Source organism: Aphis gossypii, chromosome 3 (assembly GCF_020184175.1).
Source record: "Aphis gossypii isolate Hap1 chromosome 3, ASM2018417v2, whole genome shotgun sequence".
Lineage (NCBI taxonomy): Eukaryota > Metazoa > Arthropoda > Insecta > Hemiptera > Aphididae > Aphis > Aphis gossypii.
In genome coordinates, this window is record NC_065532.1 from 53,537,891 (window position 1) to 53,565,653 (window position 27,763).

At 26.6% G+C, this 27,763-nt stretch overlaps 2 protein-coding genes across 10 annotated transcripts; both read left to right on the forward strand.

Moving 5' to 3' along the window:
• Positions 1-576: 576 nt before the first annotated feature.
• On the forward strand, positions 577-19,344 carry LOC114126675 (gametocyte-specific factor 1 homolog). 9 transcript variants are annotated; one of them, XM_050203490.1, is made up of 8 exons: positions 577-764; positions 905-1,015; positions 2,027-2,150; positions 2,327-2,497; positions 2,650-2,685; positions 3,825-3,860; positions 5,000-5,035; positions 6,334-6,648. In XM_050203490.1, the coding sequence occupies exons 2-8, from the start codon at positions 1,005-1,007 to the stop codon at positions 6,397-6,399; spliced, it is 480 nt and encodes a 159-aa protein (XP_050059447.1). In that variant the 5' UTR covers positions 577-764; positions 905-1,004; the 3' UTR covers positions 6,400-6,648. The 9 variants fall into 9 exon arrangements, with proteins under 9 accessions (XP_050059447.1, XP_050059444.1, XP_050059443.1 ...); XM_050203487.1 differs by having other exon boundaries at positions 577-748; XM_050203486.1 differs by lacking the exon at positions 577-764 and having other exon boundaries at positions 778-1,015.
• Positions 19,345-24,409: 5,065 nt separating this feature from the next.
• On the forward strand, positions 24,410-27,333 carry LOC114126676 (pseudouridylate synthase TRUB2, mitochondrial). Its single transcript, XM_027990677.2, has 5 exons — positions 24,410-24,788; positions 24,866-25,057; positions 25,135-25,351; positions 25,432-25,568; positions 26,939-27,333. Exons 1-5 carry the CDS (start codon positions 24,665-24,667, stop codon positions 27,217-27,219), a joined length of 951 nt encoding a protein of 316 aa, XP_027846478.1. The 5' UTR covers positions 24,410-24,664; the 3' UTR covers positions 27,220-27,333.
• Positions 27,334-27,763: the final 430 nt, after the last annotated feature.

The window sequence follows — 27,763 nt, forward strand, 5'->3', positions numbered from 1 at the left end:
GACATTGTATAAATTGCTTATAAACTCCTTGAAAAATAATGTCAGTGTCATCTCTGATGAACATTATAACACAGAATAGATACCATTGACATATTAATAAATGGACTGATTGTAGAAAGAGAGGTACGTATGCCAACATTGTTAGAAAGAGATAGCATACAACTTAAGACAGCGGCCATAAGAGAACAAATTACATTTCATGGAGTAAAAAACCTTGTTATCAATTTAAATCTATTTAGGTAGTCAGGTAAATAACAAAAATTGAAAATTTGAAAATAACAATAAATTTGAATTTTGACTTCAGTTTTTAAAAATATTTCAGGTACATGAAGGTTTAATATTTTAATTTTTAATTTAAAATGGATTATACTATCAATTATCATCCACAAACAAATGAATTATTATATTATCACCTCCCAATTTTGCTTATCATTCCATGATATCTTACTTTTTTCTCTATGATATTCTTAAACTATACTCTATTTCTATCATATACATGTATAATATCTTTGATCTCTTTCTAACAATGTTGTCTTACGGAGACATAGGCAGGGCGTGTGGGAGGCGCAGTCCATTTATTAATATGTCTATGATAGATACTTTATAATGTAAATGATCTTTTACCGTCTACAAGAAAAATGTTATAATATGTCCAATACTACGGTAACATGGTTAATCATGTGGTGAGATTGTATAAAAACTCTGGTATACCAAACGCTCATCATGTATACCAACCAATCACAGCTAAGTACGTACACGCGTATGTAAGTAGGAAGCCGCATAAATAGTCTTGTAGCTCTTTATTTATTTTTTGCTTAAACCATTTTACTTGAATAGTCAGACTAGAAAATACTTCCGTATTATTCTCTGAGTATAATTAAAAATTCTAAACATTAATTTATAGTTATAGATCAAAGTCCATATACTACTAATATAGATTTGAAAAGAAGACCACTCGCACAGTCTTTTAGATATTAGTTATTTGTCTGTGCTATAAGTGAACAATGGAGTCAAGGTAAGTACTGAATACTGACTATGAATATAAAAAAATATACTATAGTCAAGACTTGCAATTGAAAAATGAAATTGAATTAATTAAATTGCTAAATATCTTTAATGCCTAAATAATAAATGTTTTTTAACATACCTACTTATTACTTAAATGCTATGGTAGTGGAACATAATTTTACCACCACCCATTACATCCAGTTTAAAAAAAAGTTCTCGAGTCAACTACTTTTTAAAATAACATTATATACCAATAATTGATACTATTTAGATGATAATAGACAGTTTTAGCTATAATTTATATTATACAAAAATAGTATCTAGAGGTACCTGTGTTAAAAGTATAGAATTATATTATATACCTACCTAGATACAACAATAAAAACATAAATTTTTGATCAGCTACTTTACATCACTATCTACTCTAATAAAATTGCTTAATTTATTCTATAGAAGATATTTAAAAAGTTTTTATGTTCAAAAAAAGTGTTTTTGACTATTATAGTTATTCAATTTTTACGACTATACTGGTCGATGTAGTAAGCGATGTAATAAGTTGTGATTTACAAGATGTTTTTAAAATATTGAAATACCTTAAAATTAATTACTTATAATTAACTTTGAACTATAACATCATTAACAAATTAGGATATTAGTACAATTTTATGTATAATTAACAATAATGTGTAATTTTTTAATTCTATAAAGATACAAAATACCAAATTGTGTTCAGTAGAATTAAGTGAAATGTTCTAATCTTTAATATGAAAATTAATTGATTTATGATTACATTGTCTATGTTTACATATTTTTTATATATTGATACATAAATTGTTAAACAAAACACGTATGTAAATTATTATATTAACGTAGGTACAACAAAATACATCCTTTTAAGAAAATTTAAGTGGTTATTTTCTGTCTTTGTCATAAACACAGAATATAGAAATGTAGACATGTAATGAAAATATATTTAGGTAATAGTTTTATTTTTAAATAATACTTTGTTCTCTTATAGACATTTAGGTCAGGATCCAACATCGAATGTTGTTCATTGTCCATTTAACACATCACACTCGATGCCACGAAAAACTCTTGTGTTACATTTAACCAAATGCCCTGATAGGGTAAAAAATAAACAGGTATGTCTTCTTTTAACAGCCTGATTAAGATTGATTTTTCGTTAATAAGATTTTGTCGATAAAATAAAATTGAACTATAATTTTAGAACTTAAAAAATTATCTAAAATATATCAATACATTTTTGGATAATTTGAAAGTTAAGGAATTTACTGTATTTTTATTTATTGATTCCTAGAACAATTCAAATACTTGTAAGAAAGATGACATACCAATAAATCAGAGTCAATGTATGTTGAAACCGCAACCAGGTTTAACAAAAGCTCAACGTAAACAATATCGGCTTAAGGCAACTCAACAATATGCGAATATTGACTTATCGTACAATCCAAACTTAAGCATTCGTGATGTAAGTATATTTTTAGCTTTTCTCAGGCCTCGGTTTCAGTGATTTTAAAAATGATTTTAATTTTGAGACTATAACTTTATAGTCTTAAAAAAATAATATTTTAATACATACCTAATAAATGTCTAAATAATGACTTTATATTTTTGTTTTAGAGACTGAGCTCTACAACATCAAATGGTGGGAATACAGTAAGTTACTCTTTCAGTTATTGTTTTATTATTTTTACATCGAATTTACATTAATTTGTTACTACCTAAATTTAATAATAATAGTGCAGTATCTATATAGTAATATACAATCATAGTATTATAATTTAGCTATAAAGAGTGGTTTTGAATACTTGATGAACTTGTTTAACAATTTTAAGATAAGTTATATCTTTTCCCCCAATAAAATGTTCTATAAAACTACACAAATTACTTTATTAACAATATTTTTTGTACAGTAGTATGTATACTTCTATCATAGGCATGTCTACGGGAGTGGCAGGGTGGACAGTTGCTCAATCAATTTTTATTCGATTTATAGGAAGGTTTTACCATTAGTCAATTATATTAAAATATTAAACAATAATGTGAAGATTGAATAAAGAGAAAGACTGATTATCGAAGAAATACCATATTATATTGTAATACTATGAAAAAAGAGTAAACAAATATTTTAGGTAGGTAAAATAAAGTAGATGGATGTAGTATAAATGTAGTAGGCTAAAACTATAATTTTACAATTTGTCTCCCCAGCTGAGTCTAGACACACCTATGGTTTCTATATTTCTTTTTTTTTAATCTCTATGTATAATACATGTATAAGTACCTATGTAAAAAAAAAGAAGAATTTACAACAGGGCCGGATTAAGGTTTTTGCCACCCATAGGCTAAAATAAATTTACCACCTAATTTACATAAGTAAAATTTGCTATTTTATTTTGATCGTTAAAATTTGCTGGCCTTTAATATTTGCTGCCCTAGGCTTTCACAAAAACAGCCTAAGCGGTAATACGGCCCTGATTTACACTACAATGAACTAATATATACTCCTTAACTATATCTTAATTTTATGTGAATTACTACATCAATTTAATCCTAAAAATATGTTTTTAGATCTTGTTTGTTGTTAAAATTACTTTTCTTTATATTATCTTATTCTTATATTAGTTATTCACCAAATTATTAGTTTGTTATGGTTTAAATTTGTAGTTTTAATCTTAAGCTGAAAAGTTGAGAGCTAACATTCAATATTATATAAATTGGTGTTTTAAATTTCTTCAATAAACTGTATAAATATTAATAGTATATTTCTAAATAACGACTTTATATTTTTGTTTTAGAGGCAGAACTCTACAACATCAAATGGTGGGAATACAGTAAGTTACTCTTTCAGTTATTGTTTTATTATTTTTACATCGAATTTACATTAATTTGTAACTACCTAAATTTAATAATAATAGTGCAGTATCTATATAGTAATATACAATCATAGTATTATAATTTAGCTATAAAGAGTGGTTTTGAATACTTGATGAACTTGTTTAACAATTTTAAGATAAGTTATATCTTTTCCCCCAATAAAATGTTCTATAAAACTACACAAATTACTTTATTAACAATATTTTTTGTACAGTAGTATGTATATTTCTATCATAGGCATGTCTACGGGAGTGGCAGGGTGGACAGTTGCTCAATCAATTTTTATTCGATTTATAGGAAGGTTTTACCATTAGTCAATTATATTAAAATATTAAACAATAATGTGAAGATTGAATAAAGAGAAAGACTGATTATCGAAGAAATACCATATTATATTGTAATACTATGAAAAAAGAGTAAACAAATATTTTAGGTAGGTAAAATAAAGTAGATGGATGTAGTATAAATGTAGTAGGCTAAAACTATAATTTTACAATTTGTCTCCCCAGCTGAGTCTAGACACACCTATGGTTTCTATATTTCTTTTTTTTTAATCTCTATGTATAATACATGTATAAGTACCTATGTAAAAAAAAAGAAGAATTTACAACAGGGCCGGATTAAGGTTTTTGCCACCCATAGGCTAAAATAAATTTACCACCTAATTTACATAAGTAAAATTTGCTATTTTATTTTGATCGTTAAAATTTGCTGGCCTTTAATATTTGCTGCCCTAGGCTTTCACAAAAACAGCCTAAGCGGTAATACGGCCCTGATTTACACTACAATGAACTAATATATACTCCTTAACTATATCTAAATTTTATGTGAATTACTACATCAATTTAATCCTAAAAATATGTTTTTAGATCTTGTTTGTTGTTAAAATTACTTTTCTTTATATTATCTTATTCTTATATTAGTTATTCACCAAATTATTAGTTTGTTATGGTTTAAATTTGTAGTTTTAATCTTAAGCTGAAAAGTTGAGAGCTAACATTCAATATTATATAAATTGGTGTTTTAAATTTCTTCAATAAACTGTATAAATATTAATAGTATATTTCTAAATAACGACTTTATATTTTTGTTTTAGAGACAGAACTCTACAACATCAAATGGTGGGAATACAGTAAGTTACTCTTTCAGTTATTGTTTTATTATTTTTACATCGAATTTACATTAATTTGTAACTACCTAATTTTAATAATAATAGTGCAGTATCTATATAGTTCAATACAATCATAGTATTATAATTTAGCTATAAAGAATGGTTCTGAATACTTTATGAACTTGTTTATCAATTTTAAAATAAGTTATATCTTTTCCACCAATAAAATGTTCTATGAAAACAACACAAATTACTTTATTAGCTATAATTTCTGTACAGTAGTATTTATTCGATTTAAAGGAGAGTTTTACCATCAGTCGATTATATTAAAGTATTTGTTGTTTTAAATTTCCTTAGTAGACTGTATAAAATCAGTAGAACAAGAATAATAGCTTACTGAATTAGATACTTGTTTATTATAGCCTCACCTTAATGAATGAAAACTTTATAGTACCATCACTTAGATTTGTTATTTCCTCACCATCCATAATAAATAATATATACATTGTATAAATATGAAATAATAAGTTTATTTAACCATATAATATTAATTAAAAATAAATTCTGCCATGTATCATGTATAAGTAAAAATTTCTATCTGTTCCTCTGTGTGTTATGTTGTCTCATTTGTCTAAACCCCATACTATCCCAATATTTTGTGAGTGGGATTCTGAGTTATGGTTCACGAAATTGTATCCTAGATTAACTTGATTATGTTGAGATTTGTGTAGTTGTGGATTAGTATAAGCTTACTAGCTGTCAAAAAAATTATAAAACTTTATCTAATAGGTACATGGTTAATGATAGGTACCAAATAGGGTACCAATGTTATTTCTAATCGATTTGGCACACTTACTATTGAATAATAGATCTAAGCGGACGGAGAGTAAATATTGTTAGGCAATAATTTTTAATTAAATAAATATTCTACTTAATTCTTTTAACCTTTAGTATTAATTTTAAGATAAAAAGTTGACAGCTGACCTTGAATATTGTATTATTATTTTAAATTTCCTCAAGAGAACTTTATAAAACTAATAGAATAAGAACACCAGCTTATTGAATTGTGATCAATAAACACACAAGAGAGATTTCAGGACCAGTGAATTGTCCAAATTTGTATAGCTTTGGTTTTTAATGCCTAACATTAATTATGTTAGAGTATGTTAACATAATGTTAATTTAATAAAATGTATAAACTCTGTCCCAAAGATTAAATGTGGGGTGGCTTTAGGTTTTGTTAAAATTTGTATTTTATATCATGTAGCCAATTGTAGTTGTATAATATTACTAAACATGTGTATTGTTCTATTTTTTAGGCTAATCAAAGGGATCAACAAATTAAGAAGGATGGATTATTTTTTGGAAAGAGACCTAACAATTAATATATTTTTAAATACAATTTATTTCATGTACACCATTTAAAAATAAATTTTTAATATTAAATTTGTAAACGTCATATTTAATTTGTTAAACTGTCAAAACTTGCAATTAAAAAAATGTAATTAATATATTATGCTTAAGAAAAATATTGGTGTATTTAGAGTCTTAGAGATGAATTGATCATATTATTATAAAGCTCTATGTTTTCTGGAAAAATAAACAATACAAATAAATGTAATAATTGGTTATATTAAATTTATATAATTGCTTATTAAACTAAATTCCTTAAATTCCTAACTTTATTTTTTGTTCTAAATGTTTTATAAGTAGTACCTAGTAAAAATGATTCAATAGAATTTAGATTTTGATATTGGTTTACTTATTAGTTTATAATGCACCTATTTTGTATAGGCCCTATTACAAAATAAAGTGCAGAATTACCTACAACAAAGGTAAACAAGTCGAACAAGGTTCTAAGGCAAATGCCAAAGCCTAACACGGGTAATGATATGTTTAATAATAAACCATGAAACTTATAAAGGGTTGCCATAAAAGTTTAAGTACTGACTGGGACGTTTTTTTTTTTTACAAATAATTACAACAACCTTCTTTTAAATTATAAAATGTAGAATACAATGTAATATATGTGTATTATATAGAAATGAATTATAATAGCATTGGATTTAGTTTATACAGTACACATGGTTACATATTGATTTTACAGTATTTTTTGAATTTTAAGTTTAAATATAAATTTTTACAGAAATAAATTAATGAATATATTAACATTTTTGACATTTGATTACCTAATTATTTATAATTTACATTTTTCTGACATTTTCACACATTATTATTATTTTATTATTATAGAATTTAGAATATAAATTTAAAAATATAATTGATTATATTTTTTTATTTACACATATCGGTTAAGTCATAACCGGGACTTTTGGAGGGTCAAACGGGACAACCGAGACCAAAGTCATAAACTGGAGACATGTCCCGGTGTACCGGGACGTATGGCAACCCTAAACTAATGAAACATTTGAAACTACAAAATAAGAAATAACAGAAACAAAATTACAAAAACTAGAGTAGGTATTTTATTTCTATTATAGAATTTCAATTTAGAAGGCAAATCCACAAGCTATAATCATAATATTATTTAAATAAAGTTTCAAAAGTAAATGTATAATCTTCATCATTATTATATTATAGATAGGTGTTTAATAATTATATATTATACATATAATGTAGCCATATAGGTTAAGTAGGTATAGTATTGTAGACCATACATATTTAAATATTTTTGTATGCAATAATTATATTTGTATGATTGCTGATTCCAACAGTAGGGATATCGTTACTTCATCTGAGCCCAATTTTTTTTTAAAAAGAATGATAAAACCTTAACCTGCACTGGCGAATTAATCAAAAAAATCCTCCTAAATAAAAGTTGTTACTTGAAACTTATACTATAAATCTCTGCTCGATGCTCATACTAATTAGTCAATAGACAAGCATCTAATTATTGATCCAACTTTTAGGACCTTGCAATTTTACTCTGCAAAAAATAATGGTACCTAAAAATTACATTTAGTTAGATATTTTGATAAATACTTTACAGTGTTCTTACCTTTACATAGACCAGAAACACGTTAAGTAATTTTACTAAAAATGTATGAGGCCCTAAAAAAATAACTGAATGGGCCCCAGATCGGTTATAAGTAATAATAAAAATACTAACAAAAACAGGTTAAAGTAAAGATAATGACAAAAAAATGAAGAGCAAATATAAAAGAGAAATTAATTAGGTAACAACAATAATATTTATCAAGAAAAAATCAAAAATTCGTTATGACAGAGTTGCCATTAACTGGCATTAAATAATAGATTATTAATAGGAGAGTTAAATATATAACTAAGCCACTGAGGGAAGAATAAGTTTATTTTATATAAGGACAATTTTATTGTCAGAAAAAAGTTAGGTATTAGAGTATTTAATAGAATAAATAACAGTATTTCTAAATAAATTAGACAAAAGAGGAGAAAGATAATTGCAGATCAATAATCAGTGATCACCTAGAAAAACGCTTAAATAGTATTAGCATATAAAAGATATCAAAAAAGCAACGGAATTACTGATACGAAGGGCAAAAAAAAACGGGGACTCAACATTAACGAGATTAAAACAAAATACATGCAAAGGATATATGTTTGAGGATGTAGATAATTTTTAATACTTAGGCATAACTTTAGTAGCACAAACGACAACCATGAAGAAATAAAAAACGCATGACATCAGGAAACAAATGTTTTTACGTCCTCTCTGGGATATTGGGATCGAAGCTACTGTCAAAAAAAATCAAAAGAACAACCCTACATGGTACTAGCTAGAGCTACACTATTGATAATATATGCATGCGAGACATGACCCACAACCCAAGGTGATGAAAATAGACTAGCTATCGTGGAGAGGAAATTCCTAGGAAGATTTACGGAACAAAAAGAAACAAAAAAAGACCAAACACACGAAATAAGGTTTAACAGAGAACTACAGAAGTTATTCGGAAAACCAGACATAATAGCGGAAATACGCCACAAAAGACTGAGTTGGCTTGGACATGTACTAAGGGCTAAGTCAATAGCAAATTCTGTATTAAGATGGATTCCTCAGAGAAGAAGATTGAAACAGAGATGGATGAACAAAAATAAAAAAGAACTAAATCAACTTAGGATAGACAATATTATTGAAGAAACTATGAACAGAGACAGATGGAAGGAGATTTATTTTGCAGCAATGGCTTTTAATTCTGGAAGAAGACCAACAACAACAATTTACTACAATCGTTTATTAAAACCCGTCGGTCATACTAATGTGGAACACCGGGTACCTTTGGGTGCTGGGTATAATATCACGTGGAACCGGGATCCGTGTTAACAAGATTTAACAAATTAAAATAAAAAAAATACAGGTGTGATACCACACTTTCGCATAATCATCGCTAACCGAACTACGATGATGCCAAAATGACCTACACAACAATACAGCCCCTGCAGCCTACAACACCCAACAAAACCATAAGCCAGCCGTCAAATTAACGCGGTTTGCTTAAAAAAGATGGCTAGTAAGAAACATTCCTGCATTTAAATAAGCAATTAAAAGCCGAGAAGAGAAAGTGGCCGAACAATATATATTATACTCTATCCAGCGAGAGAACGTGCCGCGGGCCGACCAAAATCGGGGTTTTTGCACATCCAAAAACGACACCCTGCCATAGGGAAAAAGGTTTCGATAGCAGGGAGATGTAGAAAGATCCGCATGTTCTCTCACTGGACATTATATAGATGATAGACGTATTACATAAAAAAACTCGACAGAACCTCGGGTATAAAGACAACAAAAAAGATCTGAACAATGAAATATCAAGACTTAAGTTAACGTTGTTAAAAAAAAAATGCACCAACAGATCAAAAAACAAAATGGGCAGAAAAACGGCCAACGACATTCATTTAAAAGTTTAAAACTATAACTTACTATAAATAATAGGGACGTAAGGATGAAGTTTCAGTGCCAGAAATACAACTTTTTGGTACACAAAATTAGATACTTTTGGTAACATTGACACAATGAATCTGCACAAAATTCAGAGCATAGACGTAATCACAGGTCTAATAACAAAATACAATAAAAGGGGCGTAGTCACGTTAAACCAGATATCTATACTAACTATAGTTCTATAAAAAAATCTGGGTTTAAAACTTTAAAACACATCTTCCAAAATATAATATTACTGTAGAACATTGTTGCCAACATAAAAAAAACAAAATTTTTCATTTAGGGAGTGACCTAAAATAAAATAATGTTTCAATTATCAAACAACTAAAAATAACGTAAATAAAATGAATTTACTATATAATAACATCATTATATCAATCATTCTATGTAATATATTATATCTATTATCTAATATATAAATGATGTGAAAATGAAAACCTTTGAGTGATATGTTCTCGGAAACTACTGAACCGATCATTATGATTTTTTTTTTTTTTAATTAAAGAGCTCATTGCCGAGAGGTTTATGGCATTTGATCGATTCTCTAGCTTTAAAAACAAAGGAGTTATCAATTATTATAAATAATGGCTTGTTACGTAGACTTTTATTATTATTATTTTATTTTCGGTAACCATAGTAACAATTTTTTATTATTATTATTATCCCTGTTTTTGTAACATTCTTCACTGATGATTCGCTCCTATTGCTTATGCGCTTATGTAAATGTAATGATATGTAATATAAAGACGTCACTGTCCAGCAAGAAAATAAACTTTATTGAGATCTCTGTTGGTTATAATTGAATATAATAGTTGTAGACCTGTTGTTATATTTTGTCAAAACCATAACAACAAAAATAAGAATTCGCGAAATAAGTCCACAGTAAATCTCAAAATCACAGCAATAGACTAACATAACAATATGAAAACCACGAGATGGCACATTATTGTATTTTATCCACTGTAGTAAAAAAAAATTGATATAACTTTGAAACTTAATGGGTTAGATATTATAAGCTTACGTAGGTATACATCTCGCGGGGTAGATAATATACTGCTCGCATAATCATAAGAGTCTCACGAGCAACGCCAAGCAGAGTGAATATAATATTATTACTTGACTAACTCACTTACTGATAAACGTAGAGTCTGAACAATGATAGATCGATGCTTGCAATTTACATGGTACATTCGTAAAATCGTACCACAAATTTAGTGTGCAATAAGAAAGCATTTTACAAAATTCGCATTTTCAAGTGGTACTTGAACAAGTTTTTTAAGAATCAAAATAGTCAATGAAAATGTCCTAGTTAATCATATTATAGAATTGACATTTTTAACGGGCAACGAAGTACACAGGGTCAGCTAGTATTTATATATTTATTAAATATGATGTCTCTAAATATGTGCCTACACAGAACGTTTCCACGAGTATCTTTAGCGTGAATCAGAGGCTTACACAGGATTTTTTCAAGGGGGGTGTCATAATATACATGAATGATGAATGGATAACCTTTTAGCACTTAAGAAAAAAAACACCAACACCAAAATAATATTTTTATTCTTCAAACATTGTTATTTATACCTGTGTATATTATTTGGAATGAACAGTGATAACAGTTCGTTTTAAACCGTTATTTTTATCAAGAGGCAATATGTGATGTTAATACTATTTGTGTTTATTTGAAAAGACACTTTGAACCATGGCCTTAGAAGTTAGAAGATATCTTCTAAGACCGTACTTTAAACTATTTAAGGGGGTGACGTATCTCCCTGACACCCACCCCCCTACGTACACCACTGGCGTAGATTTATTTAATTAATTTCCATATAAATACGTGGTGCTATTCATAATCTATAATTTAATATCACGATTACACGATTGAGTATTTGAGTGCAGCTGTACTGCAGACTGCTGTTATTCATTATTTGATTTTGGTGTCTGTCCCTCAGTCAGCACTTTAGTACTTAGCACATATCAAATTTAAAGAAGCATTTTAAAGTAAGTAACAACTAAATTATAATTAATTATAATATTCAAATAACAACTATTTATAAGATTGAGTTAACAAAATACTTTTACACATATTATAAAAATGTTAAAAATAAGATAAAGGTATATAAATAGTAAAATTAAAGCTAGTTATTAATTAGTCACAGATTAAATTAGCACAAGCAAACAAGAACATTTTCAAAGTATAAAATAGTTTCAATATCTATGATTTATACTTTTAAATTTTTTTAAGAAAAAATTATATAGTTATGCTTATTAATGTTATTTTTTTTTTTATTTTCAACTACAAAATTATTTGCAAATTTTCGCGATTTTAACATAGTTCGTAAAAATTTGATATTTAAACACTTTTATAAAAAAATTAAAATATAATAATAATAATTGTTTGATAAAAAAAGATAATGGTATATAAATAGTAAAATTAAAACTATTAAATTAACATAAGTCAAAAGTCAAATTAATTAATCGAATAAATAGTAAATTATAATAATAAATACCTAGTCAAATAAAATGAATATAAAATTAATGATCTGTAATAGGGCCAATTTGACGTCTCAGAGACCCATCGTTAGCATGACGCATTTGTTAAAGACATCTTAAAATATCACTATGTTCATTAAGCTACTTAATAGCTCTTTTTAACAAATGGATTCACTTCTAGAAGTTTGATCTCTGATCTAAACATAGAATATATTATAATAAGATATGTATTTATTATCGATTTATAGATATTGTATTAAAATATTTTATAAATAAAGTAAGTACTGTAAGATTTTTGCTGGCTTGTATAAATTCTACAGAGAATTTGATTTCTTATATTCTGAGTTTCTCTATGAATAATAAAGTATAATGCATTTTTATAGAAACAAGAAATTGGAGAAAAGTCTAATACTTCAGAATTTTTTATGTACAAAGTCTCAGATATTTGAGTGATTACCAAAAAACCTTAACAAATGGCTATGATATGATTCCTAGTAATTATTAGTCCTTATTTCACTAGCAAAAACAAATTATTTTAATTATTTAATAATATATATAAACACACACTAATTAATCAAATTTAATTTTTAATATTTGGAAATAAAATGTGTAATTCATTTACTTGGTATGTAATAATTGTGATCAACTAAGCGATTATCAACTGCAATTTGACCAATATTTGCATATGTGTGGTTATTCAACACATCTTAATTGCAAATTTCCATTATTTTTTAAAAAAATTATAAAAGTACTGAGTTTAAAATATAATTTTGAAGTGTAAAGTATGGCCTGGTATACGACTTTGTGATGAATATACTCAATAGTAATTGGGATAGTTTAATCTTAATTCATAATTGGTGTTAAACCTATACATATAATAGTAATAGTAGATCCAAGAAATTCCCATCACAATACCTATGGAAATATCCCTGATTGGAATGAATGTAGGGAAAAAAATTAAACTATTATATATTTTTGAGTGCCCAAAAAAACTTGAAAATTTAATACAAGGTTTTTGTAAGTTGTTTTTATTATAGTTAAAAGAAAAAAATTAAAAATTGTTGTTGGTATTACTATTGAAATAGGATTGGTGAGATTTTTATTTTTCTAAGTTGGTTACAATGAATTAAAAAATTCTGTAATCACTAAATATGAATTTGGAAAAAGTAACCCCACCAGCTGCAGCACTACCAAAGACCATGGTATTTAAGATTACTTGTGACGTCATAACCATACTTCTCTATGTCAGAAATATAATATTAACATTCATATTTCATAATGACCTTGTAGCTCATTACTAATATTTTATAAACAAACAATAAATTGTACTAGACAGTCAGACTAGAAAATACTTCCATATTATTCTCTGCATTATTATTGCAAATTGCTGTACTGTATTTATAATTATAGATCTAAGTCCATATACTACTAATATAAATCTGAAGAGAAGACCACTAGCACAGTGTTATAGATATTAGTTATTCATCTGTGCTGTAAGTGAACAATGGAGTTAACGTAAGTACTGAATACTGACTATAAATAAAAAAAAAATATACTATAGCCAAGATTTGCAATTAAAAAATTAAATTGTTAAATACCTTTAATGTCTAAACAATGAATGTTTTTTAACATACCTACTTATTATTTAAATGCAATGATAGTAGAACATAATTTTACCACCTATTACATCCAGTTTAGGAAAAAATCCACGAGTCAACTACTATTTAGTATAACATTATATACCAATAATTGATACTATTTACATGATAGTTCTAGCTATCATTTATATTACCTATATAAAAATAATATCTAGATACCTGTGTTAAAAGTGTAGAATTATATACCTATACCTACAACGATAAGAACATACATTTTTTGATTAGCTACTTTAGCATCACTATCTACTCTATTATCATTGCTTAATTTATTCTATAGAAGACATTTAATTATGTAATTTGTAATTTAATTAGGTATTAAATTATTAAATTATAATTTAACTACAAACTATAATACAATTAACAAATTAAGACAATAGAACAATTTCATATATAATTAACAAAAATGTGTAATATTTTAGTTCTATAAAGATACAAAATACCAAATTGTGTTCAGTAAAATTAAGTTAAGTGTTCTAATCTTTAATACTTAAGTTAATTAATTTATGATTACATTGTCTATGTTTACATATTTTTTATTTATTGATACTTTAATTGTTAAACAAAACATGTGTGTAAATCAGGAGTCGGCAACCTTTTTACCTACTCGGACCATAATTTGTTTCAATTTTTTATGAAGGGCTGCATACAAAATAAAAATATTAAAAAAATATAATTTTAACATATAATACTAATGTACCTACTAATATATTAATTACAGATAGCAACAATCATATTATGTATTTAACACTGTGGTTATCCTTATTAATTAATTTTTAATTAAATACATTAGTAGAGAAAATTTAAGTTTTTGTTACATAGGTAATAGTCATAATTAAATTTTACTTATAATAATTTAAGCTATATTGAAATTTTTAACACCATGAAATATATTTGGAGGGCCGCTGGTTGCTGGTGCCTGGTGTAAATTATTACATTAACATAGGTAATAATACATCCTTTTTAAGGAGATTGTAAGTAGTTATTTTATATCTTTGTCATAAATACAGGATATAGGGACATATACCTAATGAAAATATATTTAATGGTTTAATTTCTAAATTATACTTTGTTCTTTTATAGCCATTTAGGTCAGGATACAAAATCAAATGTTGTTCATTGTCCATTTAACACATCACACACGATGCCACGAAAAACTCTTGTGTTACATTTAACCAAATGCCCTGATAGGGATAAAGATAAAAGTATATGTACTTTTAACAGCCTGCATGTGCTTGATTCTTCATTAATAAGAGTTTGTTAATAAAATAAAATTTAACTATAATTTTTAAACTTATAAGATTATCTAAATGTCAATTAAATCTTAGGAACATGAAAAAACATGCCCCAACCGCCTACAGTATGATACAACATTATACCAAACTACAGCCCCCCTTAAAATAACTTATGAAACTCAAGTTAAAGTAGTAGAACCAGTCAATAAATCATCGTCGGATTTTGTAAGTATCTAGTTCGTAAATAACAATAAAAAACAACTTTAAAAATATGTGAATTTAAACAAAATAAATTAATCTCTTTTGTATATAAAAATGTACCTGTTAAAAGCACATTTGTTGCTATACTTGAAAGTTGATAATGAAAAAGAAATATCTAATAACAATATAAAATTTGGTTTAACAACCTTCATCTATCTAAAACACTGAACAACCATTGTACAATTTTATCACCTACATTCAGGGCACACATTACCACCTGCCCATGCATACAAACTGGACTTAAATGATGCTCCATTCTGTACCTGACATTTAACAGACTCTTTGTGATATAGGCACATTCTTTTCAACTGTCCTTTTCTGCACATCAAACACACTATTTTGTTTAAATCCCTAAAAACCCTTAGGCCCGTTTCACATGGATGTGTATTGTGCGTACGCGTTTTTAGTTTATATTGGTTAAGTTCATATGCGCCACTCCAACAGAGGCACGTTTTGCTTGCCAATATGGTACATATGAACTTAACAAATATAAACTAAAATTGCGCGCGTACAATTTACATCCATGTAAAATGGGCCTAAACATCACCACAAATCTTTGTTCTATTTTAAACTCTTAATCGGAAAAAGTCATCAATTATTTTATACTGAAGGCTGGCTATAGTATATAAATTTATTATTATTATATTGTATTTTTTAATTTTATTATAAAATTGTTGAACTATAATTATATACATAAAAAGCTAATAATAATAACAATAAAAAACAATATAAAATTTATAATTACTAGAATTTTATATAACTAGGTATCTATAGGTATCTTAATAATTAAAACAATCTAAAATATGTGTTTTCATGTAACTTTTTCTAATTAATTAAAATTAATTCCTACTTAATAATCATCTAATTATTATTATTGACGTGCAACAATGTTCTAAAAAGAAAATTTAACCTATAATTAGGTATTGCATTTTATGTTATATACTTAAAATTATAAATAGGTAATTTTACATTTATACATCTACAATTTATCTTTGATCTTTAGTTTTCAAAAAAATATATCTTTATATTATAGCAAATTTGTAGTAGAAAATGTAAGAATAGCTTATAAAAATTGTGATTGGTTTATATCTATCAAATTGTGTCAAATTTTATTATAAGATCTTATTAAACCAAATCTTTGTATTTAGACTAGGTATATAACCTCAGAATATTGTGTATATTTAAACATACATAAATTATAATAAAAAAAAAATTATTCATTAAGATTAATTTAATACTACAATGTTACTTATTTATTATAGTAATAATTGAATTATAAAATGTTTGGATCATTTGAAAACTAGTAATTCATTGTATTTTTATTTATTGATTCCTAGGATGATTGGGATATTTCTGTGAAAGATGACACAACAACAAATCAGTATCAATGTATGATGAAACCGCAATTAGGTTTAACAAAAGCTGAACGTAAAAAATTTCGAATTCAGGCGCAAAAACAATATGCAAATATTGACTTATCATACAATCCCAACTTAAGCATTCATGATGTAAGTACATTTTCAGCTTTTCTCAGACCTCGGTTTCAGTGATTTTAATTTAGAGACTATAACTTTATAATCTTAATAAAATACTATTTAAATACTTAACACGTTGACCGCCAGTGGTCATTCAATTGGTATTTGTTATACGCCAAGCATATTTTTCAATGTATTCCAAATTTGTATACCTCAAATATTTGAAAAAATAGAAAAATAAAAATTGAAAAAAAAATGTATATCAGAAAAATTGTAATGATTCCCGCTACGCCAAGGTCCTTATATTAGTGCATTATTGTAGCGTCATAGAAAAGTTAATAATGTAAAACCAAATTCATATGTGGTCGCCAGCGGTCATATGGCATGGTAGTAATGTTGAAGTATGGGTGCCACGGTCATAAATTCACAAAACTTGAGAATTGCAGATGACCGCTGGCAGCCATGTGGCGGTCAATGTGTTAATATACTTCTAAATAGGTAATGACTTTATATTTTTGTTTTAGAGACAGAGCTCTACAACATCAAATGGTGGGAATACAGTAAGTTACTCTTTCAGTTATTGTTTTATTATTTTTACATCGAATTTACATTAATTTGTAACTACCTAATTTTAATAATAATAGGTAGTGTAGTATCAATGTAGTAATATACCATCATTGTACTATAATTTAGCTATAAGGAGTAGTTCTGAATACTTTATGAACTTGTTTAACAATTTTAAAATAAGTTATATCTTTTCCACCAATAAAATGTTCTATGAAAACAACACAAATTACTTTATTAGCTATAATTTCTGTACAGTAGGTAGTATTTATTCGATTTAAAGGAGGGCTTTACCATCAGTCGATTATATTAAAGTATTTGTTGTTTTAAATTGCCTTAATAGACTGTATAAAATCAGTAGAACAAGAATAACAGCTTACTGAATTAGATACTTGTTTATTATAGCCTCACCTTTATGAATGAAAACTTTATAGTACCATCACTCAGATTTGTTATTTCCTCACCATCCATAATAAATAATATATACTTTGTATAAATATGAAATATTAAGTTTATTAAACCATATAATATTAATTAAAAATGATTAAAACTTTTTCAATAGTACCTTCTTAAGTGATAATAATAAAAATAATGAGATTATATGATATAATGTTTAAAAAAAAGTTATAAAAATGTTTAGGCTTTCTGTGATTCCCAAAATTCTGCTAGGTACACCTTTTTAAATCATTTCAAACAGATCCCTATTGTTTAGTTTTGATCGCTACATAAATTCTGCCATGTATCATGTATGAGTAAAAATCTCTACCTGTTCCTCTATATGTTATGTTGTCTCATTTGTCTAAACCCCATATTATCCCAATATTTTGTGAGTGGGATTCTGAGTTATGGTTCACGAAATTGTATCTAAGATTTACTTGATTATGTTGAGATCTGTGTAGTTGTAAATTAGCATAAGCTTACTAGCTGTCAAAAAAATTATAGAACCTTGTCTTATAAGTACATGGTTAATAAAAGGTACCAAATAGGGTACCAATGTTATTTCTAATCGATTTGGCACACTTACTATTGAGTAATAGATCTAAGCGGATGGGCAGTAAATATTGTTAGGCAATAATGTTTAATCTCGTTTTTAATTAAATAAATATTCTATTTAAATCTTTTAACCTTTAGTATTAATTTTAAGATAAAAAGTTGACAGCCGACCTTGAGTATTGTATTATTATTTTAAATTTCCTCAAGAGACTTTATAAAACTAATAGAATAAGAACACCAGCTTATTGAATTGTGATCAATAAACACACAAGAGAGATTTCAGGACCAGTGAATTGTCCAAATTTGTATAGCTTTGGTTTTTAATGCCTAACATTAATTAAGTAGGAGTATGTTAATATAATGTTAATTTAATAAAATGTATATACTCAGTCCCAAAGATTAAATGTGGGGTGGCTTTAGGTTTTGTTAAAATTTGTATTTTATATTATGTAGCCAATTGTAGTTGTATAATATTACTAACATGTGTATTGTTTTATTTTTTAGGCTAATCAAAGAGATCAACAAATTAAGAAGGACGGATTATTTTTTGGAAAGAGACCTAACAATTAATATATTTTTAAATACAATTTATTTCATGTACACCACTTAAAAATAAATTTTTAATATTATATTTTTATACATATCTAATTTGTTAAACTGCCAAAAGTGGCAATTAAATTTTTTTTATTAAATTCAAAAGAATTTACTTTGATATTAGTTTATTTATTAGTTTATTACCACCTATTTTTTTATAGGTCTTATTACAAAATTAAGTTCAGTATCATATTTACAAAACCTATGACAACGGTATAACAAATGGAACAAAAGAAAGAGACAAAAACAAAATCAGTGTCAGTCTGGCACATTAAAACTCATGGATCAGTTTACTTAAGAGTTTACTATAATAAAATGTGAAGCTCCAAAAAAATTGTTTACACTACGTTTTGTTGAAATAACACTTTGTTAAGATATTTTCATAAGTATACTTTAATTTTTACGAATTTTGGTTATAATACAAAATGTATAGTATAGTCAACTGTTGTAAAATTTAGTAAATCAATATCTAAATCTATAATCTATTAACTAATTTAAAGCTGAAAAGGTTTTTTGGGTTGAACGCGATGATCTCAGGACCTACTGGTTAGATTTGAAAAATTCTTTTTGAGTTGGATAGTCCATTTGTTGAGGAAGGCTTTAGGCTATATAATCAAAAATACGTGCCTAAAGCCTTCAAAAATACGTGAAATCCACGATAAAAACAACAAAAAAACTACTAATTGATTTTTATTTTTTAAATAGTACCTATGTTTTGTATGATAAATGGAAATTAATTAATAGCTTTTAATTATTGTACTTACTATTTAAAAACTCAAAAAATTGAAACCAAAAATGTGACTACCTATGCGTGTATCGGCAGACGGCAGTCGGCACTCGTCGCTCTGCTCCGCAAACAGAAAATATCTCTCGACTTGCTATGCAAAAGTGCAAAACCACTTCATTTAGGTCACAAGGAAAAAATTAAATTTTTTTTGGTAGGTATTTTTAATTCTACCTTCCAACAAATGTAGGAAAGCAAAGTATACAGCGTTTTGCGCATGCATGCGTAAATGCGTAAAATCGTAAACTATAGATAGATATAACTTCCAAAATAACGAGCAAAATAATGATTTGCAAGAATTTATGAATTAGACTTTTGTATTCAGTGCTTTAAAATACGTATTGGGGGGGGGGGATCAAAAAAGTCACGTGGGAACTAAACTGCATTTATACCAAAAAATGTACACATCATATAAAACGAAACCCAAAGAGTATTTATCAATACATTTAACAGTACACTTACTTTTTGTACTATTTTCCGCAATCTTAACATGGTCCGAGGTAGGAAGAAATTTTTTTGAGGTCCCAAATAGAATGATACATTTCATGTAATCATGTTTATAAATGAATTGCACACATGACAAATTCTGAATAAATTAATTAATTAATTAACAAGTAGACTACAGTACAACGCCACAAAAATATATATATATCGCGTATTCGCTTAATTACCTAATACTGCTAATAGTAATAACTATATAATAAGTTAGCACTGTTAGCAGTGATGCGGACATGCGATGGTAACAATAATCGAAAATATACGTAACGCGACAACTACACTACTACAAGACTGATTCGCTTAATTAAGAAACCGCTCATACTATCATTTTTGTCATCTATTAATTTTTATACAATCGACAATATAAATATAAATAACTATGGCCGATGGGTTTTGAGAAAAATGTTATTTATAAATAATAACATTTATGACATAATAATAATAATATAGGTATAATACTATAATATTATCGCAAAGCCTAACGCAGGGAATCATACGTTTAATAATAAACCATGAAACTATTGAAACATTTGAAACTACAAAATAATAAATGACAGAAACGAAATTACAAAAACTAAAGTAGGAATTTTATTTATATTATAAAATTTCAATTTAAAAGACAAACCCATAAGCTATAATCATAATGGTATTATTTAAATAAAGTTTTATAAGTAAATGTCTAATCTTCATCATTATTATATTGGTAGATATTTAATTATTATATATTATTATACATAATATTTAACATACATAGGTAGGTATAGTCACGATTAAGTCCTTTATCATGGGTATTAATAGTCATATATTACTAAATTAGGTATATTATATTATAAGTCTATGGGTATAGTATTGTTATTATACACCATACAAATTTAAATATTCTTGTATGCAATATTTATATAATTGCTGAATCCAACAGTAGGGACTAGGAATCTCGTGACTTCGTCTGACTGTCTGAGTCCAATTGTTTTTAAAAAGAAAGATAAAACCTTAACCTGCACTAACGAATTAATCTAAAGAAAAACCCTCCTACTAACAAGTTGTTACTTGACACTTGTATCATAACGCCCTGCTCGATCCTCATTGCTCATACTATAATGGTCAATAGGTAAGCATCTAATTATTGATCCAATTTTTAAGACTGCAATTTTGGGCGGTGGTCGTTTGGGCAAAGGTAATAATTTTTACTAAAAAAATAAAAGTCCGTTTGGGTGAGTGAAATTATTTTTACCTGTGCGAGGTAAAAACCGAGTGACAGATACTGATGATATTATTGCTAATCGTTATATATTATCAATTATAAATATAATTATAATTATAAATTATTCTAAACTGTACTGTAATTATGTAATTTTATTTATAATATTGTTAACTTATTATTAATTATTTACATTTTTTATGATTTTTGACTTATTATTAATAATTATTTATCTATTATATAAATGTGAAAATGAAAACCAATGTAAACCTCTGAGGCCTATGTTCTCGGAAACTACTGAACCAATCATTATGATTTTTTTTTTTTTTTTTTAATTGAAGAGCTCATTGCAAAGACGGTTTATGGCATTTGATCGTTTCTCTAACTTAATAAACAAAGGAGTTATCAATTATTATAAATAATGGCCTGTTACGTAGACTATTATTATTATAATTTATTTTCCCTGTTTTTGTAATATTTTTCACAGATGATTCGTTCCAATTGGTCACAGGAGAAGACACTCATGTAAATGTAATGATATGTAATGTAATGACGTCACTGTCCAGCAAGAAATAAACTATATTAAGGTCGCTATTGGTTATGATTGAATATAATAGTTCAGAATCATATTATAGAATTGGCATTTTTAACGGGTAACGAAGGGTACGAGGTCAGCTAGTATTTTATATGATTTTGTTTAATTAATTGTTGAGTGTATTTATAAGCATTTTCATTACGCTCAAATGGTATTTTTAATTGAATAATTCTCGCCCAAACGGTATATTATAGTTATTCGCCCAAACAGACTATATTTTAGGTCAATTCGTCCAAACAGTTTACGCCCGCAATTTTGGTTCTGCAAAAAAATTGTACCTAAAAATTACGTTTAGTTAAATATTTTGATAAATACTTTACAGAGTTCTTACTACCTAATTATATAGACCAGAAACACGCTATGTAACTAAAAATGTATGAGACCCTAAAAATAACCGAATAGGCCCCATCCATCGTTGTATGGAATAATAAAAAATACCAACGAAAATAAGTAAAAATAAAGATAATGACAAAAAAATTGAAGATAAAATATTTTAGAGAAATTAATTAACAACAATAATATTTATCGAGAAAAAAATCAAAATTCGTTATATGACAGAGTTGCCATTAATTGGCATTAAGTAATAGATTATTATTTATTAATAGGAGAGTTAAATATCTATGTATCTAAGTCACTGAGAGAAGAATAAGTTTTTTTTATATTAAGAAAATTTTATCTTCAGAGAAAAGTAAGATATTAGAGTACCTATGTAATAGAATAACCAGTGGTGAATTCAGGGGAGGGGCACATGGGCACGTGCCCCCTGTCAATTTTCTATCGACATTTTTTTATGTTATTATACTTGTCTGTATATTGTATAAATTATTATTTTGGTGAGTGATATTATGAAATCAACATTAATCATTATATTAAATATATTACCAAATACCAATTTTGTTTAAAAATAAGAGTAGGTAGGTATGTATTATTAATTATGATTAAAGAATCGTTAGGTATACAATTTATATGTGCCCCCTATTAAAATATCCAAGATCCGCCCCTAAGAATAACTAACATTATTTCTAAATAAATTAGACAAAAGAGGAGAAAGGTACTGCAGATCAATAATCAGTGATCAACTCGAGAAACGCCTGAACAATCACTTTATTCACTTCAGATGTATTATATTTTTTTTATTTTAACAAATTGCGATCGTTGAGAAATAAAGGGAACAAACCAAGACAATAAGGGATCTTTTATTTTTTTTCTCATTACTTCTATTGTTCATTCATCACTTACTGTGCTACTCATATAATTTAATGTGTATATACTTCTTAATTAATTAAATATATTATTACTCTCTATCTCTAACACAAGCTAAAAGCTTAAATGAGATAGATAACCATGTAACCTAACGTAATATTTTTGTATCCTATGTAATTTCTGATGGTTTTTGAATAATAAAAAAAAAAAAGAAACCATTTTTTTTTCAATTTTATTAAATTTTGACGTATACTAACTGTCGTTTGTCGAAACCTTTATCAAAACCTGTCAAAATTGAATTAGTTTGACTGTTACAAAAAACCTAGTGTGAAATAAAATGTTTAAAATTAATAAAATTTGTTAATGTTGATTTATTAAACTAAAATCCATGTTGCGGATTGGAAAATAGGAGTTAATTTATATAATTATAATTAATGATTATACCAAGTTTCAGTTATCATTATTTTTTAGACATGTAGTCATTATAGAATTTTTTGAATATTACAATTTTTCATAGCAAACACCTTTTAAACTTTAATTGTATATTCAGGTTATAATATAATTTAACGTCTTTAATATAACCAGGTAAAAAATAATGAATCATAAATCATATTTTATACTTCATTCGAATTCAAAAAATCAAAAAGAACGTACTTACGTCCTACATTTATATATGATAGAAATTACTTATTTCTATATTCTATCATTCATTTATAGTAAAGAACGTATAATAAGTAGTAAAACGTTGGCCTCTACTCGAACGACGGCACGACGCGCTCTTGGTTCATGATATGAACCATGATTATACTTCTACACGATTATACAGTATACAGCAGGCTGCTGAGACTTTCTGTGTGATTATCACGAACTACTTAATCTTTATAATGATAATCGTGATGTGAACTGATAACAGATTAAAGTTCAGGAATCAGGATTCACAATATTTCACGTTAATTATTCTTTTATTTATTTGAAAGTTTGAAACCCATCTTAACATTTTCATCTTTCTTTATTCTTAACATTTTTTAATTTTTATCTGTGAGTAATTTTTTTAGTTATGGTTTCCAGCCGTTTCATGATAAAATTTTAAATTTTAAGTTGCATTCAACTTTGTTACTATTGTAAAATTATGCTTTTCTAATTAATGATATACATTCAAGATGAATAATCTGTCGACTAGTGAAAAAGCATTTAAACTGTTAAATGGAATTGTGTGTTTATATAAACCTGCTGGAGTTCACCTAAGTGGTTGTCGCCATTCATTACTGTTAAAATTAACACAAGGTAAGTGAATTTGACTATCAACAACAAAACTCAGAAACCGTTGTAGACACTAGTACATATGTATTATTTTATTATAGAGTTGAATTTATGCGGTGTTAGATCTCCTGAAAATCGTGTAATCATTTCCGGGGATACGACAAAAGAACTAAATGTAAAATTAGAGCCCAGTTATGCAGACAATGTACTTGTCGTTGGTCCCAGGTACCAAACCCAAGATATTAAATGTATTTGGACTACCCATTTGGGTAAACGTGTGTCAGGCGTTTGTGGTATGGCTAAATTTAATAATCATTACTTACCTATAGATTATATTAGCTATAGATCAATTGTAATTTTGTTTTTTAAGTTGTGGGACTAAATAAAGGTACAAAAATGGTAAGAAATCTTCAAAACAACTATCCACTACGAACATATCATTTGCATGGACAATTAGGAATTATGACCAAGAATATGCATATTGATGGCCAAGTTATTGAAAAAGGACGTTATGATTTTGTGAAACGTGAAAATGTTGATAAACTTATGTCTACAATACAGGCATCAAATCAAAAAAGGATGTTTGAGTAACTACATTTTATATTATGTAATCATTTTTATAATGTTATTTTGTTATCTTAATATACTTACTGACGTTACATTCTAGGCTGGCCAATGTAGATACTCAAACTCAAACAGCGTATGATTTGGCCACAAAAGGGTTAATCCGACCAGCATCTTCAAAAATTCCTTTAATCTATGGAATTAAATGCATAAGTCTAGACTTACCAAATTTTATCATAGGTAAATATTAAAATTGAATAAGAACTAGAATTTTTTAATGTCTTTATGTGAAAATTAATAAATAATTGTGTTCTTTATATCTTTTTTTTTTTAAAAAAAATGCTTGTAGAATAATAAACAATTAATTTACAAACTTAAAATTTTTTTATAAAAGCAAAAGCGAAGGGGATTTTTAAAATCATTTTTGGTACTTTTCGGTTATCTTGACTACCATGAGTCTCAATTCCATTATCTCGACTACCTCCTCAAAGTCGCGACCAACTTGAATTTGTCATTTATATAATTAATATAATATATATTATTATAGTATAACTTTTATTATCACATAATCGCGACTACCTTTTTTTATATGGCATAATTTAAAAATATGAATTATAAATTATTAAAACTATTGCATAAACTAAAAATAAAATTCAAAATGAATAACTAACTCGATAAGGAAAATGTTCAGCCATGCAATTTAAAACAATTATAAATGGATTATCGTGCTTTTGACACTACATGAATTTAACCAAACAACTATCTGAGAATTAGTGGCCAGCGTTGTCACTTGCTACGCTCACTCAGATATTCAAAACAAAAATATCCCTTGATTTACTATGCAACACCATTTAGGCATGGATTTATCATTTTGTGGTCACCGAGTAAAAAAACTATGCCCATAATTTTGCTAACAGCGGTTGGTAATAATTATTAAATAATAGTTATTTGGTTAGATTTAGGTAGTCGTGATTGACTGAAAACAGTAGTCGTCAACATGTATATGTAGTCTAGATAATAGAATAGATCAGTTGTAGTCACGGAATCAGCTGGTAGTCAGGATAACTGAAAAGTATCTAATTTTCTCACAGAATTTTACTATAGATTCTTAAGAGGATGTTAGGGCAATATTTGTTTTCTCATTCAAATTTGCATGTGTTATAGATAACATACATTCATGTAAAATTGTTTTTATGATTTTTGAGTAATCTAAGAGTAAAACTACTAATTCTAAAATTAATACAAGTTAATATTTTTGAGAATTTGTCATAAAACAATATAATGTTGTAAATCTAAATATATTATACATTTTTTTTTAACAATATTTATACATATAAATATGTCATATCCTCAAAGATTTGATTCTTTATAATTTTTTCAATACATGATTTTACGTTAACATTATTCAGAAACATAAAAAAAAAAATGATTTTGTATAAATTGATTTTGTCTATTGTGCGTGACGGTCAAATAGAGAAAAAACAATGAGCTGACAGCTTCTTAAAAATACATCTTAAATAGTTTGTTTGATTATATTATAAAATTTAATATTTAATTATAATATTATAAAACATTACTGCTTAATATTTATTTTATTTTTAAAATTTCAGAAGTTAATGTTATTAATGAATATGAGAGTTATTTATTATCATTAGTACATGAAATAGGACTTAAGTTGAGATGTTCAGCTACGTGTACTGCTATACGCTGTATAAGATATTCGTCATTTACAATTCAACAAGCACTCTTAATGAAACATTGGAACCTTCATTTTGTGTTAGAAAATATTAGAGAGTGTAATGCATCGTACAAAAAAATGAGTACACTACCTTCATTCATTACTGAACAATCTTATATTGAATCTAATCAAAAAATGAATTGTGTATCCTAATTTTGGTAAGTTATATAATTAGTATTCAAAAGTTCATTATTTGTATTTTAATATATTATTTTTAGATACATAAAAACAACAGTTCATTTAATAAAAGTTGTTTTTTCTTTGTAAGCTGTGTTTTATTTTTTAATAGTAATATCAGTTTAATAATATTTTTATTATCCTATTTATAACTTATTGTCTGGTATATCTGCTAGACCATAGTTAAAGTATTTACAATTTTAAATGCATATGTAGTATGAATAATTTTTAATGTAAAAAAAAAAAAATTGTTATTATTATAAAATTAAAATAAACTTAATAACCTGCGAATCTTTAGCAGTAAAACTATCAAAATTAAACTAAATGAAGAAATTCTGAACAATCTATTTAAGGTTTCTTTTTTAAAAATAATTCATATGCACAACTCTATTTAGACACTGTATTGTATATACATTTTTTTAACATAAATAATTATTTATTTTTGTTAGCTAATATCCTTGGTAGTTGAAATTGTAACATGAATAAACAAATTTAAAAAATACTGTATAGTGATAATAAT

What these genes read in the sequence shown, in the direction of transcription:
- LOC114126675 (XM_050203484.1), top strand. An exon ending in ATAAATCATCGTCGGATTTT is followed by an intron (nt 15,565 to 16,937) that starts GTAAGTATCTAG and finishes ATTGATTCCTAG; the next exon opens with GATGATTGGGATATTTCTGT. An exon ending in CATCAAATGGTGGGAATACA is followed by an intron (nt 17,636 to 19,136) that starts GTAAGTTACTCT and finishes TTTATTTTTTAG; the next exon opens with GCTAATCAAAGAGATCAACA.
- LOC114126676 (XM_027990677.2), top strand. Translation starts at nt 24,665, where the DNA reads ATGAATAATCTGTCGACTAGTGAAAAAGCATTTAAACTGTTAAATGGA. An exon ending in ACTGTTAAAATTAACACAAG is followed by an intron (nt 24,789 to 24,865) that starts GTAAGTGAATTT and finishes ATTTTATTATAG; the next exon opens with AGTTGAATTTATGCGGTGTT. An exon ending in CTTACCAAATTTTATCATAG is followed by an intron (nt 25,569 to 26,938) that starts GTAAATATTAAA and finishes TTAAAATTTCAG; the next exon opens with AAGTTAATGTTATTAATGAA.